The following is a 19,340-nucleotide window of genomic DNA, read 5'->3' as shown; positions in this document are numbered from 1 at the left end:
TACTTTGCTTGCTAAAAACACCAGGTTATTTGATGATTTAAGATGATATTTTCCAAAATGTCACAACGCGCTGACAGAAAGAGAAATCGTACGGCTAATTCCTCCGCTAGCAATGCTCAGGCATCATCCAATGTCGTTACACAGGAGGCAAATGCTTTGATTGACAACTGCCACAACTATACTGGTCTGACAGACTCGGACACTTACCGTGTCAGATGAGGATTTTCCTTCTTTGCCTATAATCCCAAGCAAACGTCCAGCTTCCAAGAAAGGCATGTTTGAACTGGGCCCAGATGCCACTGCCAATAATGATGTTATCGCCACTCTTTCCAGGCTCACCAATACAAGGTGTGATGCCTTAGAGAAAATGGTTGGCGACAACTCAATGAAAATCAAGGGCTTAAAAAAAACTGTTGACTTTGCATGCACGGAAATCAAGGATGTTAAGAAGAAGGTAGCCCACATCGAAAAGCGTGTTGAAAAGGAGGAGGTAAAGATGGACTTGTGCCAAATAAGAATCGCAGAACTCGAAAACTACTCCAGACGGCGGAATCTGATACTGTACGGAGTTCCCGAAGCAGATGGGGAGAGAACGTGCTGCAAGAGACCATCAACGTCTGCCAAGCTATCCTACCTGTGGAGAGGGCTAAACTAGCAGATGTTGTCGACACTGTACATCGCCTTGGCACGAGAAGGCAGGGTGACTCCAAGCCTAGAGGTGTCATTCTCCAGTTCACATCACGGATCTACAGGGATGCCATCTGGAAAGCAGCCAATAAATCTACTTTCCTACGTGATAACAAACAACGTTTTGCTGAAGACCTATCGAAAGCAGACAGAGAAAGGAGAGAAACTGTGGCCAGCTGTGGAAAAAGCTCTTCATCGAAGGGCGCACTTTCATCAACGGATCCGCAATCAACCATAGACTGTGCCTGGTGGTCAACATAGGCTACCTAGATAGCTACCTCGGATGTGAGCAGATCCCACCCTCGGCTCTAAGGTGATTTAAACTTTCGTTCTAACTGCACAGGACTACTGGAGTAATGGATATTTGCTATCCATAAGTATTACCCTGCGAATCGTTACCCGAAGAAACTCAAAGACATTAACATTGATTGTACTTTTTGTGTTGAGCATCCAGAAACAGTTTCACATTTATTTTGTCATTGTCTACATGTAAAACAATTATGGAAAGATATTCACAGTTTTGTAATTGTTAATATTCTTTATGACTTTTGTTTTTTTTTATGGGAGAATGTGCTGCTCGGTTTCCTTAACCATAATAAAGAAACATTTTTACCTTGTTACTAATGGAAAAATGTCATTCATAAATGTAAATTCACTAATAAAAATGCTTCTGTGTTTTCTATAAGGAATTAGAGCAGTATATAAAGACCATTATACATTCTTCGAATAAGAAATCTGTTAAAACAATCAATGTGTTTATCTTAAGGTCTTTGTATAGTCTGTCATTAGCATATGTTATCATTGTCTACTTCTTCTATGTATACTGATTTTTCTCCAATTAAAAAACAAAACAAAAAATACTATACTGAAATTCCAACTACAAAACGCCATAGTTTTACAACAACTTGCCTAGATAACAGCTAAATGTTTGTTTTTGTCTTTGTTATATATAATCATTCTTTTTTTCGAGGCTCCACATGGAAAATATGAATGTTATTTCCAACAACCAATGAGCAGTCTCTTTGGCAATGACGGAGTGAGTGGTAAGGAGTGGAATGTTCACTAAAGAGACTGGTACTCAGACTAGATGTTACACATTGTCCTGTAAAGACATACACAAGTATTGTATTGCTATGACCAATCAGATACACATGAATAGGTAAATGGGGCATGTAAATGTGTCAAAAGTAATTTGTTACAATTCATCATTCTTGGTTACAGTTATGCTATTTTCTACCTCAACTGCTCATTTTTGTTCAGAATTTAATGTCATTTCTATATTTCAATAAAGATGTGAGCTCGTTTTCCACAGTTCTTCATGTTTTTGTTGATTATTATGAACCTTTTTCCACTGTAGCTGGCTGTGTGGACTTTCCTGTACAGCTGCCATTTTTATGAAAACCTTTCCACAACAAGTAAAAAAAACAAGCTCTGAATGGGAAAATCGTTTTGAAAGGTCATGTAACTCCGAATTCCAACTCGGGAACTCATGCCTCTTTCTAGAGCTCCGACTTTCTGACCTGAAGATCACTGAAATTGATCGAAATTGAGTTTCCATTGATCCTCCTTGAGATGTTTCTACAACTTGGGAGTCCACCTGTGGTCAATTCAATTGATTGGACATGATTTAGAAAGGCACACACCTGTCTATATAAGGTCCCATAGTTGACAGTGCATGTCAGAGCAAACACCAAGCCTGGAGGTTGAAGGAATTGTCCGTAGAGCTCCGAGATATTGAAGATCCCCAGTCGACTCCATCATTCTTAAATGGAAGAAGTTTGGAACCACCAAGGCTCTTCCTCGAGCTGGCCGTTCACCGAAACTGATCAATCTGGGGTTGAGGCTTTGGTCAGGGAGGTGACCAAGAACCCAATCATCACTCTGACAGAGCTCCAGAGTTCTTCTGTGGAGATGGGAGAACCTTCCAGAAGGACAACCATCTCTGCAGAACTCCACCAATCAGGCCTTTATGGTAGAGTGGAAGCCACTCCTCCTCGGAAGCAATTAGTCAGTAAAAGGCACATGACAGCCCGCTTGGAGTTTGCCAAAAGGCACCTAAAGGACTCGCAGACTATGAGAAACAAGATTCTCTGGTCTGATGAAACCAATATTGAACTTTTTGGCATGAATGCCAAGCGTCACGTCCGGAGGAAACCTGGCACCATCCTTACGGTGAAGCATGGTGGTGGCAGCATCATGCTGGGGGATGTTTTTCAGCGGCAGGGACTGGGAGACTAGTCTGGATCGAGGGAAAGATGAACGGAGCAAAGTACAGAGAGATCCTTGATGAAAACCTGCTCCAGAGTGCTCAGGAGCTCAGACTGGGGCAAAGGTTCACCTTACAACAGGACAACAACCCTACTGTAAGTACACAACCAAGACATGTCTCTGAATGTCTTTGAATGGCCCAGACAGAGCCTGGACTTGAACCGATAGAACATCTCTGGAGAGACCTGAAAATACCTGTGCAGAGACGCTCTCCATCCAACCTGACAGAGTTTGAGAGGATCTGCAGAGAAGAATGGGAGAAACTCCCGAAATACAGGTGTGCCAAGCTTGTAGCGTCATACCCAAGAAGACTCGAGGCTGTAATCGCTGCCAATGGTGCTTCAATAAAGTAAGTACTCAGTAAAGGGTCTCAATACTTATATAAAATGTGTTTTTGTTAAAAATACATTTGCAAACATTTCTAGAAACCTATTTTTGCTTCGTCACTATGGGGTATTGTGTAAATTGAATCAATTTTAGAATATGGCTGTAACGTAATAAAATGTGGAAAACGTCAAGGAGTCTGAATACTTTCCCAATGCACTGTAGGCTATATGTCCACTCTAGCCAGCAGTGCGCAGATAGTGCTGGTTGGAAAATGTGCATATTGTTTATGGGATTTTAGAATATTCACATGAAATCTGTAGACAATTGGATGTAAAACAGCACTAGTCAGAGTAAATGTTTTATGATTATATCTTGCTCAGCAGACAGAGAATGTCCATGAGAGCCCATGTGTGTACAGAGGGTGATTGCCAAAATACTAGATTATACACTGGATTGTTACCAATTTTTGTTACTGTTTATATACCTCTCCAGTATTTATATACTGGATTATTGACATAGCTCACTGTAATATATCTACTGCTGTATATATCATTCTTAGTATATATTTTTGGTGTATATACACATAGATTGCATTTGGAATACCGATAGTGTTATTTGGGTTGTTAACTGGCATTCGTGAGTTCTTGTTTTTTAGTTTTCATTAGTATTTGTGTACACTATCGGTCAAAAGTTTTAGAACACCTACTCATTCAAGGGTTTTTCTTTATTTTTGACTATTTTCTACATTTGTAGAATAATAGCGAATACATCAAAACTATGAAATAACATATGAAATCATGTAGTCGCCAAAAAGTGTTAAACATAGGGTGCCTATTTCACATTCTCCAAATAGTCACCCTTTGCCTTGATGACAGATTGGCACACTATTGGCATTCTCTCAACCAGCTTCACCTGGAATGCTTTTCCAACAGTCTTGAAGGAGTTCCCACATATGTTGAGCCCTTGTTGGCTGCTTTTCTTTCACTCTGCGGTCCGACTCATCTCAAGCCATCTTAATTTGGTTGAGGTCGGGTGATTGTGGAGGCCAGGTCATCTGATGCAGCACTCCATCACTCTCCTTCTTGGTAACACAGCCTGGAGGTGTGTTGGGTCATTGTCCTGTTGAAAACAAATGATAGTCCCACTAAGCCCAAACCAGATGGGATGGTGTATCGCTGCAGAATGCTGTGGTAACCATGCTGGTTAAGTGTGCCCTGAATTCTAAATACATCACAGACAGTGTCACCAGCAAAGCACCCCCACACCATAACACCTCCTCCTCCATGCTTTACGGTGGGAAATACACATGCAGAGATCATCCGTCTACCCACACCATGTCATAAGACACGGCGGTTGGAACCAAAAATCTCAAATTTCGCCTCCAGACCAAAGAACACATTTCCACTTGTCTAATATCCATTGCTCGTGTTTCTTGGCCCAAGCAAGTCTCTTCTTTTCATTCTTCATCTTTGCAGCAATTTTACCATGAAGGCCTGATTCACACAGTCTCCTCTGAACAGTTGATGCTGAGATACGTCTGTTACTTGAACTCTGTGAAACATTTATTACTGAGGCTGGTAACTCTAATGAACTTATCCTCTGCAGCAGAGGTAAATCTTGGGTCTTCCATTCCTGTTGCGGTCCTCATGAGAGCCAGTTTCATCAGTGCTTGATGGTTTTTGCGACTGCCCTTGAAGAAACTTTCAAAAACTTTGACATTTTCCAGATTGACTGACCATGTCTTACAGCAATGATGGACTGTCATTTCTCTTTGCTTATTTGAGCTGTTCTTGCCATAATATGGACTTATGGTATTTTAACAAATAGGGCTATCTTCTGTATACACCCCCCTACCTTACCACAACACAACTGATTGGCTCAAACTTCAACAAATTCAACAAATTAACTTTTAAGAAGGCACAACTGTTAATTGAAATGCTTTCCAGGTGACTACCTCATGAAGTTGGTTGAGAGAATGCCAAGAATGTGCAAAGCTGTCATCAAGGCAAAGGGTGGCTATTTGAAGAATCTTAAATATAAAATATATATTTTGATTTGTTTAAAACTTTTTTTTGGTTACTACATGATTCCATGTGTCTTATTTCATAGTTTTGATGTGTTCACTATTATTGTACAATGTAGAACATAGTATAAATAAAGAAACACCCTTGAATGAGTAGGTGTTCTCAAACTTTTGACCGGTAGTGTACTTGGACATTTTTACAGCATTGTTAGGAGCTAGTAACGCAAATATTTTGTTGCACCCGCTATAACATCACCTAAACGGTTTACGCAACCAATAAACTTTTTGATATCCTTCCTCATTATTGGATATCCTATAGAATTAGGATGTATGTTGTGACTTGCACTAACAGTCAATAAATAGTGTAAACCTTTGAGTCTTTGATCATCTGTTACATGCTAAACATATTTATTATAATCGCGGTGTTATTCACCTGCTGTAATGTAATTTCACTTGTGTATTTCACAATGTCCCCCTATGACTTCACCCTTCCAGCTGACACTAGGGGAGAAAGTTTCTGACCTGGAGCTCAATATAACCCACAAGGAATTGGTGATCGTGACCAACAAGGATACAGAGATAACTGCAGACCTCATAATCTGCTGCACAGGGTTTGAAAATCAACACTGCAGGTTATAGTTCCAACCTGAGTAAATTGCTGAGTAATTGTCTATCTTGTCCACTAGGGGGAGGCTTTGTGCCATGTGTGACTCCAAGGCAGCCGAAACCCCAAGATATACTGCTCAAAGCGCTGTTGATAAAACGATGATGAGAGTCCCAAGATCTATATAAAATAGTTTTGCTGGATATATAACAAAAACTTGTTTTATTCATCACAGTATTGCTTGTGAAAGCAGGTTTTCCTACTTACAAAGCATGTAGAGGTCTGTCATTTTTTATCATAGGTACACTTCAACTGTGAGAGACGGAATCAAAAACAAAAATACAGAAAATCACATTGTATCGTTTTTTAGTAATTCATTTGCATTTTATTGCATGACATAAGTATTTTATCACCTACCAACCATTAAGAATTCCATCTCTCACAGACCTGTTAGTTTTTCTTTAAGAAGCCCTCCTCCACTCATTACCTGTATTAACTGCACCTGTTTGAACTTGTTACCTGTATAAAAGACACCTGTCCACACACTCAATCAAACAGACTCCAACCTCTCCACAATGGCCAAGACCAGAGAGCTGTGTAAGGACATCAGGGATAAAATTGCAGACCTGCACAAGGCTGGGATGGGCTACAGGACAATAGGCAAGCAGCTTGGTGAGAAGGCAACGACTGTTGGCGCAATTATTAGAAAATGGAATTAGTTCAAGATGACGGTCAATCACCCTCAGTCTGGGGCTCCATGCAAGATCTCACCTCGTGGGGCATCAATGATCATGAGGAAGGTGAGGGATCAGCCCAGAACTACACGGCAGGACCTGGTCAATGACCTGAAGAGAGCTGGACCACAGTCTGAAAGAAAACCGTAAGTAACACACTACGCCGTTATGGATTAAAATCCTGCAGCGCACGCAAGGTCCCGCTGCTCAAGCCAGCGCATGTCCAGGCCCGTCTGAAGTTTTCCAATGACCATCTGGATGATCCAGAGGAGGAATGGGAGAAGGTCATGTGGTCTGATGAGACAAAAATTGAGCTTTTTGGTCTAAACTCCACTTGCCGTGTTTGGAGGAAGAATAAGGATGAGTACAACCCCAAGAACATAATCCCAACCATGAAACATGGAGGTGGAAACATCATTCTTTGGGGATTTTTTTTCTGCAAGGGGACAGGGCGACTGCACCGTATTGAGGGGAGGAGGGATGGGGCCATGTATCGCAAGATCTTGGCCAACAACCTCCTTCCCTCAGTAAGAGCATTGAAGTTGTTGTGGCTGGGTCTTGCAGCATGACAATGACCCAAAACACACAGCCAGGGCAACTAAGGAGTGGTTCCGTAAGAAGCATCTCAAGGTCCTGGAGTGGCCTAGCCAGTCTCCAGACCTGAACCCAATAGAAAATCTTTGGAGGGAGCTGAAAATCCATATTGCCCAACGACAGCCCCGAAACCTGAAGGATCTGGAGAAGGTCTGTATGGAGGAGTGGGCCAAAATCCCTGCTGCAGTGTGTGCAAACCTGGTCAAGAACTACAGGAAACGTATGATCTCTGTAATTGCAAACAAAAGTTTCTGCACCAAATATTAAGTTCTGCTTTTCTGATGTATCAAATACTTAAGTCTTGCAATAAAATGCAAATGAATTACTTAAAAATCATAATGTGATTTTCTGGATTTTTGTTTTAGATTTCGTCTCTCACAGTTGAAGTGTACCAATGATAAAAATTACAGGCCTCTACATGCTTTGTAAGTGGGAAACACTGTCGATTTAGCAGGTTATCAAATACTTGTTCTCCCCACTGTATGTGTGTATATATATATATATATATATTTCTATTAACTGGCCTATTTAATGTTTGTTTACATGGTTACACACTGTATGTTACATCATGATAAAGCACCTCACTTGACATTTAGCTCATTGGTCATGTACATTAAGTAGTATGTTGCTAGGCTAGCTATGCACGTTTGTTTGGGAAGACTGTCCAATCCTGGCCTTAGAATGTATTGTGTACAGTGGGAAAGTACTTAAGTAAAAAATACTTTAAAGCACTACTTACGCAGTTTTTGGGGTATATGTGCTTCACTATTTATATTTTTGACTAATTTTATTTCACTACATTCCTAAAGAAAATATTTTCCCTGACAACTCAAAGTACTCGTTAAATTTTAAATGCTTAGCACACAATTGATTGTGAAATTCACACACTTACGGTCTGGCGGACTCACAAAACACATGCATATTTTGTAAATAATGTCTGTGTTGGTGTGCCCCTGGCCACATTTTTTTACAAGGAAATGGTGCCGTCTGCTTTGCTGTGATACAATTACATTTACTTTTGATACTTAAGTACATTAAAACCAAATACTTTTAGACTTTTACTCAAATAGTATTTTACTGGGTGACTTTCCCTTTTATTTTATTTTAACTTTTGCCTCTTTTTCGCCCCAATTTTTTGATAACCACTTGGTAGTTAGACTTTTCCCATCACTGCAGCTCCCGTACGGGCTTGGGAGAGGCGAAGGTCGACAGCCATGCGTCCCCCGAAACACGACCCGTACAACTGGCGACTGAGGTCAGCTTGCAAATCCCCAGCCCATCACAAGGAGTCACTAGAGTGCGATGGGACAAGGACATCCCGGCCGGCCAAACCCTCCCCCAACCCGGACGACGTTCTGCTAATTGTATGCCGCCTCATGGGTCTCCCAGTCACAGCCGGCTGTGTCACACCCTGGGATCGAACCCTTTCACTTGAGTAACTTTCTCGTAAGGTATCACTTTTACTCAAATATGACAATTGGGTACTTTTACCACCACTGACTGGAAGTCATTCAGGTGGGTATATACACTTTTGTACAATGTGTGTGCCTTAACCTTGTATTGTGCTATCTACATGCATTTACTGTCGTTTCGCTGTTGATAATTCAGATGGATTTCGGGTGATTAGGTCTGGCTCGCAGTCGGCGTTCCAATTCATCCCAGAGGTGTTCGATGGGGTTGAGGTCAGGGCTCTGCGCAGGCCAATCAAATTCTTTCACATCGATTTTGACAAACCATTTCTGTATGGACCTTGCTTTGTGCACGGGGGCATTGTCATGCTGAAACTGGAAAGGGCCTTCCCCAAACTGTTGCCACAAAGTTGGAAGCACAGAATTTTCTAGAATGTCATTGTGTGCTGTAGCATTAATATTTCCCTACAGTAGCCCGAACCATAAAAAAACAGCCCCTGTTTATTTTATTCCTCCTCCACCAAACTTTACAGTTGCCACTATGCATTCGTGCAGGTAGTGTTCTCCTGGCATCCGCCAAACCCAGATTCATCCTTCGGATGGTGAAGCATGATTCATCACTCCAGAGAACGCGTTTCCACTGTCCTCAGAGTCCAATGGCGCAGGCTTTACACCACTCCAGCCGACGCTTTGCATTGCACATGGTGATTTTAGGCTTGTGTGCGGCTGCTCGGCCATGAAAACCCATTTCCTTAAGTTCACAACAAACAGTTATTGTGCTTCCAGAGGCAGTTGTACAACTTAATGCCTTCCACATTTAACCCAATCCCTCTGAATTAGAGAGGTGTGGGAGGCTGACTTAATCGACATCCACGTCTTCGGGCGCCCGGGGAACAACTGCCTTGTTCAGAGGCAGAACGACAGATTTTTACCTTGTCAGCTCTGGGATTCGATCCAGCAACCTTTCGGTTTTAGGCCCAACGCTCTAACCACTAGGCTACCTGCCACCCTTGGAAACCCATTTCATGAAGCTCCCGACTAACAGTGCTTGTGCTGACATTCCTTCCAGAGGCAGTTTGGAACTCGGTAGTGATTGTTGCAACCGAGGACAGGTGATTTTTACACTTCAGCACTCTGCAATTCCGTTCTGTGAGGCCTACCACTTCGCGGCTTAGCCGTTGTTACTCTTAGACGTTCCACTTCACAATAACAGCACTTACAGTTGACTGGAGCAGCTCTAGCAGGGCTGAAATTTGACAAACTGACTTGTTGAAAAGGTGGCATCCTATGACAGTGCCACGTTGAAAGTCATTGAGCTCTTCAGTAAGGCCATTCTACTGCAAATGTTTATCTATGGAGATTGCTTGGTTGTGTGCTTGATTTTATACAGCAACGGGTTTGGCTGAAATAGTCGAATCCACTCATTTGAAGGAGTGTCCACATTAGAAGCATGGCTGGTTATTTAGGGCCGATTTCAAGTTTTCATAACAATCGGTTATTGGCATTTTTGGATGACGATTATGGCCGATGACATTGCAATCCACGAGGAGACTGCGTAGCAGGCTGACCACCTGTTATGTGAGTGCAGCAAGGACCCAAGGTAAGTTGCTAGCTAGCATTAAATGTATCTTGTAAAAAAACAATAAATCTTAACATAATCACTAGTTTAACTACACATGGTTGATGATATTACTCGTTTAACTAGCTTGTCCTGCGTTGCATATAATCAATGCGGTTCCTGTTAATTTATCATCGAACCACAGCCTACTTCGCCAAACGGGTGATGATTTAACAAAAGCGCGTTGGCAAAAAAAAGCACAATCGTTGCATCAATGAAGCTAACCATAAACATCAATACCTTTCTTAAAATCAATATACAGAAGAATAGTTTTTAAACCTGCATATTTAGTTAAAAGAAATTCATGTTAGCAGGCAATATTAACTAGGGAAATTGTCACGTCTGGGTATATGCAGTAGTTTGGGTCCCTGGCTCGTTTCAAACTAATTTGCCAGAAATTTACATAATTATGACATAACATTTACATTTACATTTAAGTCATTTAGCAGACGCTCTTATCCAGAGCGACTTACAAATTGGTGCATTCACCTTATGACATCCAGTGGAACAGCCACTTTACAATAGTGCATCTAAATCTTTTAAGGGGGGAGAAGGATTACTTTATCCTATCCTAGGTATTCCTTAAAGAGGTGGGGTTTCAGGTGTCTCCGGAAGGTGGTGATTGACTCCACTGTCCTGGCGTCGTGAGGGAGTGTGTTCCACCATTGGGGAGCCAGAGCAGCGAACAGTTTTGACTGAGCTGAGCGGGAACTGTACTTCCTCATTGGTAGGGAGGCGAGCAGGCCAGAGGTGGATGAACGCAGTGCCCTTGTTTGGGTGTAGGGCCTGATCAGAGCCTGGAGGTACTGAGGTGCCGTTCCCCTCACAGCTCCGTAGGCAAGCACCATGGTCTTGTAGCGGATGCGAGCTTCAACTGGAAGCCAGTGGAGAGAGCGGAGGAGCGGGGTGACGTGAGAGAACTTGGGAAGGTTGAACACCAGACGGGCTGCGGCGTTCTGGATGAGTTGTAGGGGTTTAATGGCACAGGCAGGGAGCCCAGCCAACAGCGAGTTGCAGTAATCCAGACGGGAGATGACAAGTGCCTGGATTAGGACCTGCGCCGCTTCCTGTGTGAGGCAGGGTCGTACTCTGCGGATGTTGTAGAGCATGAACCTACAGGAACGGGCCACCGCCTTGATGTTAGTTGAGAACGACAGGGTGTTGTCCAGGATCACGCCAAGGTTCTTAGCACTCTGGGAGGAGGACACAATGGAGTTGTCAACCGTGATGGCGAGATCATGGAACGGGCAGTCCTTCCCGGGAGGAAGAGCAGCTCCGTCTTGCCGAGGTTCAGCTTGAGGTGGTGATCCGTCATCCACACTGATATGTCTGCCAGACATGCAGAGATGCGATTCGCCACCTGGTCATCAGAAGGGGGAAAGGAGAAGATTAATTGTGTGTCGTCTGCATAGCAATGATAGGAGAGACCATGTGAGGTTATGACAGAGCCAAGTGACTTGGTGTATAGCGAGAATAGGAGAGGGCCTAGAACAGAGCCCTGGGGGACACAAGTGGTGAGAGCGCGTGGTGAGGAGACAGATTCTCGCCACGCCACCTGGTCGGAGCGACCTGTCAGGTAGGACGCAATCCAAGCGTGGGCCGCGCCGGAGATGCCCAACTCGGAGAGGGTGGAGAGGAGGATCTGATGGTTCACAGTATCGAAGGCAGCCGATAGGTCTAGAAGGATGAGAGCAGAGGAGAGAGAGTTAGCTTTAGCAGTGCGGAACTTCATAACATTGAAGGTTGTGCAATGTAACAGCAATATTTAGACTTAGGGTTGTCACGTGTTCGATAAAATACGGAATGATTCCGTATTTCACTGAAAGAATAAATGTTTTGTTTTCAAAATGATAGTTAACGGATTTGAACATATTAATGACCTAAGGATCGTATTTGTGTGTGTTTATTATAATTAAGTCTATGATTTGATATTTGATAGAGCAGTCTGACTGAGCAGTGGTAAGCAGCAGCAGGCTCGTAAGCATTCATTCAAACAGCACTTTCCTGCGTTTGCCAGCAGCTCTTCGCAATGCTTGAAGCACAACTCTGTTTATGATTTGAAGCCTATCAACTCCCGAGATTAGGCTGGCAATACTATAGTGCCTATAAGAACATCCAATAGTCAAAGGTCTATGAAATACAAATGGTATAGAGAGAAATAGTCCTATAATTCCAATAATAACTACAACCTAAAACTTCTCAACTGGGAATATTGAAGACTCATGTTAAAAGGAACCACCAGCTGTCATACGTTCTAGTGTTCTGTGCAAGGAACTGAAACATTAGCTTTTTTTACATGGCACATATTGCACTTTTAATTTCTTCTCCAACACTGTTTTTGCATTATTTAAACCAAATTGAACATGTTTCATTATTTATGAGACTAAATTGATTTTATTTATGTATTAAGTTAAAATAAGTGTTCATTCAGTATTGTTGTAATTGACATTATTACAAATAAACATATTTGTAAAAAAATTGTTTTTGGTCTATCAATAAATCGGTATCGGCGTTGAAAAAACATAAATCAGTCGACCTCTAGTCAACATACTTTTGTTTATATTGTGTATTGCCCAGGTAGGTGAGCCTCACTCCTCTTCCCTCTCCTGTAAACCCTACTCCCGTCAGAAAGTTATTGTTTTGACCTTGATATCGGACTATACTCATCAGTATCGCACCAATCTTCAGTTAAAACCGTTTTTCCCTAGTATTGTTTTTGACAATGCTGTCAGTGCCTGTTCTCAGATTCGCTTCTTGTCCCTTTTGATCCAACCAGAAGAACATTTTATCTTGGTTATCTGTCCACCTGTTGTCCTGACAGGGAGTGTGACCATGCTGTTGGACATGGGCCATAATGATGTAGTGGGTCAATTGAAAGGGCTATGGTTTCCCCACTGCCTCATCACCCAGGGAAAGAGCAATACCCTCCTGCTGCAGAAGAGCTGGAAGAAGATGGGCCAGAAAGCTCCTGAACATGCCATACAGAACATTCTGGAACAAAAGAGTGCTGGCACAGCCATGAATGAGTGACTTATTCTGGTAACAGCTTGCAGATGATTTGTTGTTCTGACATAAATTATATTAAACCAGTGGTATATCTGAAAATGTCTTTACATTTTGCAAAATACTTTGTATATGTGTGTCATTTAATGCTAGTGTGTATCTTCATGAAACAATTCAGCATTTTATGATACAATTTAAATAAATGTTGAAACGTAAAGATAATTCTTCACCAGCAGTACATACTGTAAGTGCTGTACGAACATTAATCACACTTACCTGCTTGCTCATCAACTTTCTTTGTCAAAAATACTACATTTAACAAAAATATACTAAACATACAACAATTTCAAAGATTTGACTGAGTTACAGTTCATATAAGGAAGTCTGTCGATTGAAATAAAATCATTAGGCCCTAATCTATGGATTTCACAACTGGGTATACAGATATGCATCTGCTGGTCACAGATACCTTTAAAAAAAAGTTAGTGTGGATCAGAAAACCAGTCAGTATCTGGTGTGTCCGCCATTTGCCACATGCAGCTCGACACTTCTCCTTCGCATAGAGTTGATCAGGCTGTTGGTTGTGGCCTCTGGAATGTTGTCCCACTCTTCAATGGCTGTGCAAAGTTTCTGGATATTGGTCGAATCTGGAACATGCGGTCATAACGTCGATCCAGAGCATCCCAAACATGCTCAATGGGTGACATGTCTGAGTATGCAGGCCATTAAAGGACTGGGACATTTTCAGCTTCCAGGATTTTTTTACAGATCCTTGCAACATGGGGCCGTGCATTATCATGTTGAAACATGGTGATGGCGGTGGATGAATAGCACGACAATCGGCCTCAGGATCTCGTCACGGTATCTCTGCGCATTCAAATTGCCATCGATAAAATGCAATTGTCCATAGCTTATGCCTGCCCATAACCCCACCATCGGGGAATCTGTTCATAATGTTGACATCAGCAAACCACTAGCCCACACAACACAAGCAGTCTACCACCCGTCTGGTACAACTGAAACCGGGTTTCACCCGTGAAGTGCCCACTTCTCCAGTGCGGCAGTGGCCATCGAAGGTGAGCATTTGCCAGTTATGACGTCAAACTGCAGTCAAGACAAGCATGCAGATGAGCTTCCCTGAGATAGTTTGTTCAGAAATCCTTTGGTTGTACAAACTAACAGTTTCATCAGCTGTCCGGGTGGCTGGTCTTAGATGATCTTGCAGATGAAGCCTTGGAGATCCTGGGCTGGCGGTTACATTTGAGGCTGGTACTGCAAAATTCTCTAAAACATTGAAGGTGGCTTATGGTAGAGAAATGAACAGTCAGCTCCGGTCATTCCTGCAGTCAGCATGCCAATTGCACACTCCCTCAAAACTTACATCTGCGGCAATGCGTTGACAAAATGGCACATTTGTGTCCTTTCGTCCACAGCACAAGGTGGACTTGAGTAATCAGCTTCTTGATATGCCACACCCATCAGGTGGATGGATTATCTTGGCAAAGGAGAAATGCTCACTAACAGGGATGTAAACATGTGCACATTGAGAAAGTATGTATAGAACATTCCTGGCATGTTTTATTTCAGTTCATAAACTGCTGTTTTTTGTTCAGTGTATTTCAAATTTCCTGCCGTAGCAATGAAAGCCAATAATGAATTACTGTACATCAGTCCTCATTTCCCCCCCCAGTGACATTTTTCCTATGTCACTAACCAGATGTAGCTACTTGGCTGTATAACAAACAATGATTTAAAACGTGTCAAGTTCTTTCGTAGTCAATCTGACTGTAGCTAGCAATGAAAGAAGCTACAAACGTCTCATTTGGGACACAAGGACAACATCTGCCACCTACTTGCTTGTTTACCGGGTTATAGCAAATCACAGGATTTAAAAACAGATTTCAAAAGAGTGCTTTATTATAGTACATTTCAAATATTAGACGGCTTTAGTTGGTCCGTTTTCATTTATAACACGTAGTACATGTCAATGTCAAACACGTCGGATCAGGATCACAGAATTCATCGGCTGATGGCCATCTGCTCAATATGACAATACATACAGATAATATTGACATAGGGTTGTTCAGCATCATTTGGCACATCTTAAAATACATTTAGCTTTTTTCTGCTGCAAATTTTAACAAAATGTAAACATGGCATTCAAATTCCACTGGCAAGTTTAGTTTGAGTGAAAATGGTGTTTAACGCTGAGCATAATAAAAGTATCTTGCTCAGCCCCCAAGGAACAAAATACATTCATACTCCCTTTAACCTGTAAAGACCAATAAATATTATTCATTAAATAAACAGAACTGAATTATCAGCAAGACAAATATATGCATGTCAAGATACCAAGTCTCCAGCTACTTAAAAACAAAGCTCAACATTCCCTTTCTAAAAAACAACTTTAGAATGAGGTGGAACAAAAATACCTAACATTTTCACAGCAGAACAGGCTTTTCTTTTAGTTAGGAATTCCTTTCAGGATACACAGCATTCTCACCAGAAAGTGAGTGAAACCAAAAACCACTCCTGTGTTGCATCCTAAGAGCACAAAAATAAACTAGTCATCTCTGGTGCAAAAAAAAAAAAAAGGAATAATTGTGCAGTGAGAGACCATGGGAAAGTTGGACTTTTCCGGCACTATTCCAGCTGCCATCATAAGATCAAATAAATAAATAGATTTATATGAACACCCGACAAGTAGCTGCTTTCAGGAAGATTCCTTTGAGTTAGAACACAACTACACCATTGAAAGTGACCAAATATCTCACAGGGTGAGTTTTGGAAACCAGTTCAGAGAAACCAAAGGCCCACACCTACGAGACAGTCAGTGAAATATGCTGGTGTAGGCTGATCCAAGGTAATGCGAAATGCCAAATATTGGGGTTGGGTATGGGCGTACCAGCTGCCAGCCCTCTTATTGGTCCATTGACAAGCTCAGAAGAGAACAATGAAAATGTGTATGAAAACCAGTCACACCAGCCTGAACAGAAACTCGCAGGGGGTGCCATTACATGTGCCTTTTGAAAAGCACAGATCGGAAGTATGATACAAAGAGCAACATCTTCATGAAAACATTTCTGTAAACACTTCAGAGAGTGGAGGTCACTTGACAGGTTCAGGAAAATAGTTCACTGCTGGTAAACTAATGGCATAAGGTGTATAGGGAATGGATACTTATCGCTGCCATTGTCGCGAAAATCTTAAAACTGGGCCCCGTCAGGCAACGTAGCAATCCCTCCCCCCGCAATTTAGTCCATCTTGGAGCTCTTGCCACCTTTGCCTTTCATGTAGGTCTGGTAGAAGAAGGAGGAGAAGAGGAGCAGGTAGCTGAGGTACATGAGGGAGCTCCACATAATGTTGTTCAGGTAGGAGTGGCAGTCCCCCTCCTGCATCCAGTGGTAGACCAGCCAACTGACCGTCAACCCCATGGCCATCTGAGCGATCTGGAAGGTGGTGATGACCACGGCAAAGGGGCGTGGCACCCGGTAGCCAGCTGCCCGCACCGCGTAGTAGCTATACATGAGTGCGTGAACAGAGTAGTTCATGGTCATGAACCAGCCACCTCCAGCCACTTGATCCTTGTAGGAGTACCAGGAGTAGAGCAGCACGGTAATGTGGTGGTACCAGTGCAGGAAGATCAGCCGCTGCTTACGGAGCACAATGAATGCCGTGTCGCCTGTGGAGGTCATTGAGAGGACACATCAGGGCCGACAAAGTTATGGTCCCAGACATGCAGACGCACTTAAACATTTACTGCACATCTTCGACTAAGTTATATGGTTTGCCATAAATTAGACATTCGTGGTAGGAGTGGACAAATTGCCAAGTTCAGACAAACGACTGGCAGTTCCATCCCCGGTTCTTACCCAGTTCAGGGGCTTTGCTCAGGACAAAGGCATAGGCCCAGAACTTGCTCACTGGTCCATTGTAGAAGCTCTGGTCACATATAGACTGTCTGAAACCGCTGGTTGAGAGGACATACAGCATGTACCATCCTGTTCGAATTGCTCCAATGATACTGCAATTAAAATAAAGTTAAGCATTGCATTAGAGGGCAAGAGCAAAACTTAAGTTGCACACGATGTTACAAGCCTGCTAAGTGTATGTCTAGTCAATCTATTCATTGAGCATGCTGAAACAATCTATGGCTGAGTCGGTGCCACGTGTTCATTTGTGCCAAAATCACAATGAAACAAATTAGCTTGCAAAGTCAGCAGGCTATGGTTTGAAATAGGCTTGTTGTAGTTCCATCTTTATTTGTATTATTTAGCTTTAATGTAGTCATTGGTGTGCTTATCAATCACCTTTTACACCCCCCCCCCACACACCTATCAATTAAGTTATTATATTAAGTCATCCATAACATTCGCTGTGTGAAGTTAATGCATTTTGTCATTAGTAGTGTTCAAATCAAAATAAATAGCAACCATTCCTCAAATGAAGGGGATGATGCAACATTTACAATGAGGGAAACTGATGTCTTTGGTCCGCAACTCATAGCGCAGACACTTCATTCAGGACAAATGGAGTAAGCCCCCCGAGTTACCTGCTCACTGGCAGGTTAAGTTCTGAAGGATTTGTTGCCAAATATACCTGGCTAAAGAGTTGAGCCATTTGTGAATCCGGTGTTCCCCGAGTTGAACTCTGAGTTCACTAAAGTTACATCACTAACTCCTTAAACCACATTTCTACCGTCAGGATTGTTAACAGATGGATGCATAATGAAAGTGACTTGTTGGCAAGTGTAAAAAAACAACAAAATACTTTTTTTTAAAGTCCACAATACATTTTTAAAGCGTATGGTATTTCAGTTTCCAGAGACCTGACAAGATTACTGTTGGCAAACAGACCGTGTACATCTTCCATTCACTCAAATGTCAGAGGTAAATGTGGGTGTTCTGTGTTAACTCACCTGAAGATGGCCAGGCTGAGTGACCACAGCACCAGTGGTCTGCGCAGACTAAGTTTAGGCCTCTCCTTCATGAAATGTTGGCCTCCAAAGACCAGCGCTGCATACAGGCCACAGAACAAAAAAGCCTTACTCCTGGTGAGAGAGAAACATGTCAGTAAGTTTCCTTCGATTGTGCCCATGGCAAGGTTAGTCAGCTGCAATGCATTTCAGTGATTGAGCACACCCTAGGACTTTGATGTTTTTACATTCACTATTACTCATGCTGAAGGTATTTAACATGGCACACCCAGTTTACTATGGTGATGTGTGAAATTTGACTAAAGCAATCAGCCCTAGCCACTTCTGTTGATAGTGGTTGGCTTGAAATGAAATGTTACATTTGTACAAAATATTTTCACATGCTGTTTAGCTGACTTTTTTTTACTAGACATCCTGAGTAAACCACTACTAGAGGTGGATATTCTAATTTCAAAAGCAACAGAACAGAACAACGTGGCTGCTATTTGAGTAATAAGGTGGTAAAGACATTTGTATAATATAGTTGGCTTCAACCGTAGGCTGTCAGAATTGTGACGTCACACCTGCCGCTCTTCAATTTGAAGTGATCAAGGGCGACACCTGACCCTAACTCAGCTGTCCTGTTCGACCACACGAACCAAGTGATTTCATCATTATTTTGAAACCAAATAAATGTTAAACATACCAGTTTTCTTGCATCCATTCGATAGCGCCTCGCTCGTCAAATTGCTGCTCGAAACCATATTGAGAAAGTGGCACTTGATGATATTCAGTCTCATTCATTTTCGGTCTTGCTCTCTCTAAACTAGGCTATGTATAATTTATTCTCTGTGATTTAAAATCCCAGTAGATAGGAGGCTACCTAGACTGATGTTAGACTAATCATAAACGCGCACATGCGTCCTCTCCACCACTACTCTTCTCACACCTGATTTAACTTACGCACAAATAACACCTTTACTATATACGGGCGTGGACTATGATGGGCTTCTGCCCTGCCCTCTCTCCTCCCACTGTGGGAGGATACTTGGGGAATTTTGGTTTCGAACAGGGTCGTTATAAAATGCTTACCCAAAGGAAAACTCACAGAACTAACAGTAGGCATATAATTTATTATTTAGGTATGCTAACTTTGCA

The 19,340-nt window shown here is 42.2% G+C and overlaps 1 protein-coding gene across 1 annotated transcript; it reads right to left on the bottom strand.

The window, feature by feature from the left end:
* Positions 1 to 15,162: 15,162 nt before the first annotated feature.
* Positions 15,163 to 19,134, bottom strand: elovl6l (ELOVL family member 6, elongation of long chain fatty acids like). The gene is made up of 4 exons (XM_035798126.2): positions 18,889 to 19,134; positions 18,186 to 18,317; positions 17,140 to 17,291; positions 15,163 to 16,949 (listed from the first exon to the last, which is right to left on the bottom strand). Exons 1-4 carry the CDS (start codon positions 18,984 to 18,986, stop codon positions 16,522 to 16,524), a joined length of 810 nt encoding a protein of 269 aa, XP_035654019.1. The 5' UTR covers positions 18,987 to 19,134; the 3' UTR covers positions 15,163 to 16,521.
* Positions 19,135 to 19,340: the final 206 nt, after the last annotated feature.

The sequence above is a fragment of the Oncorhynchus keta genome, chromosome 2 (genome assembly GCF_023373465.1).
Source record: "Oncorhynchus keta strain PuntledgeMale-10-30-2019 chromosome 2, Oket_V2, whole genome shotgun sequence".
NCBI lineage: Eukaryota > Metazoa > Chordata > Actinopteri > Salmoniformes > Salmonidae > Oncorhynchus > Oncorhynchus keta.
This window is presented reverse-complemented; position numbering and strand designations above follow the sequence as displayed.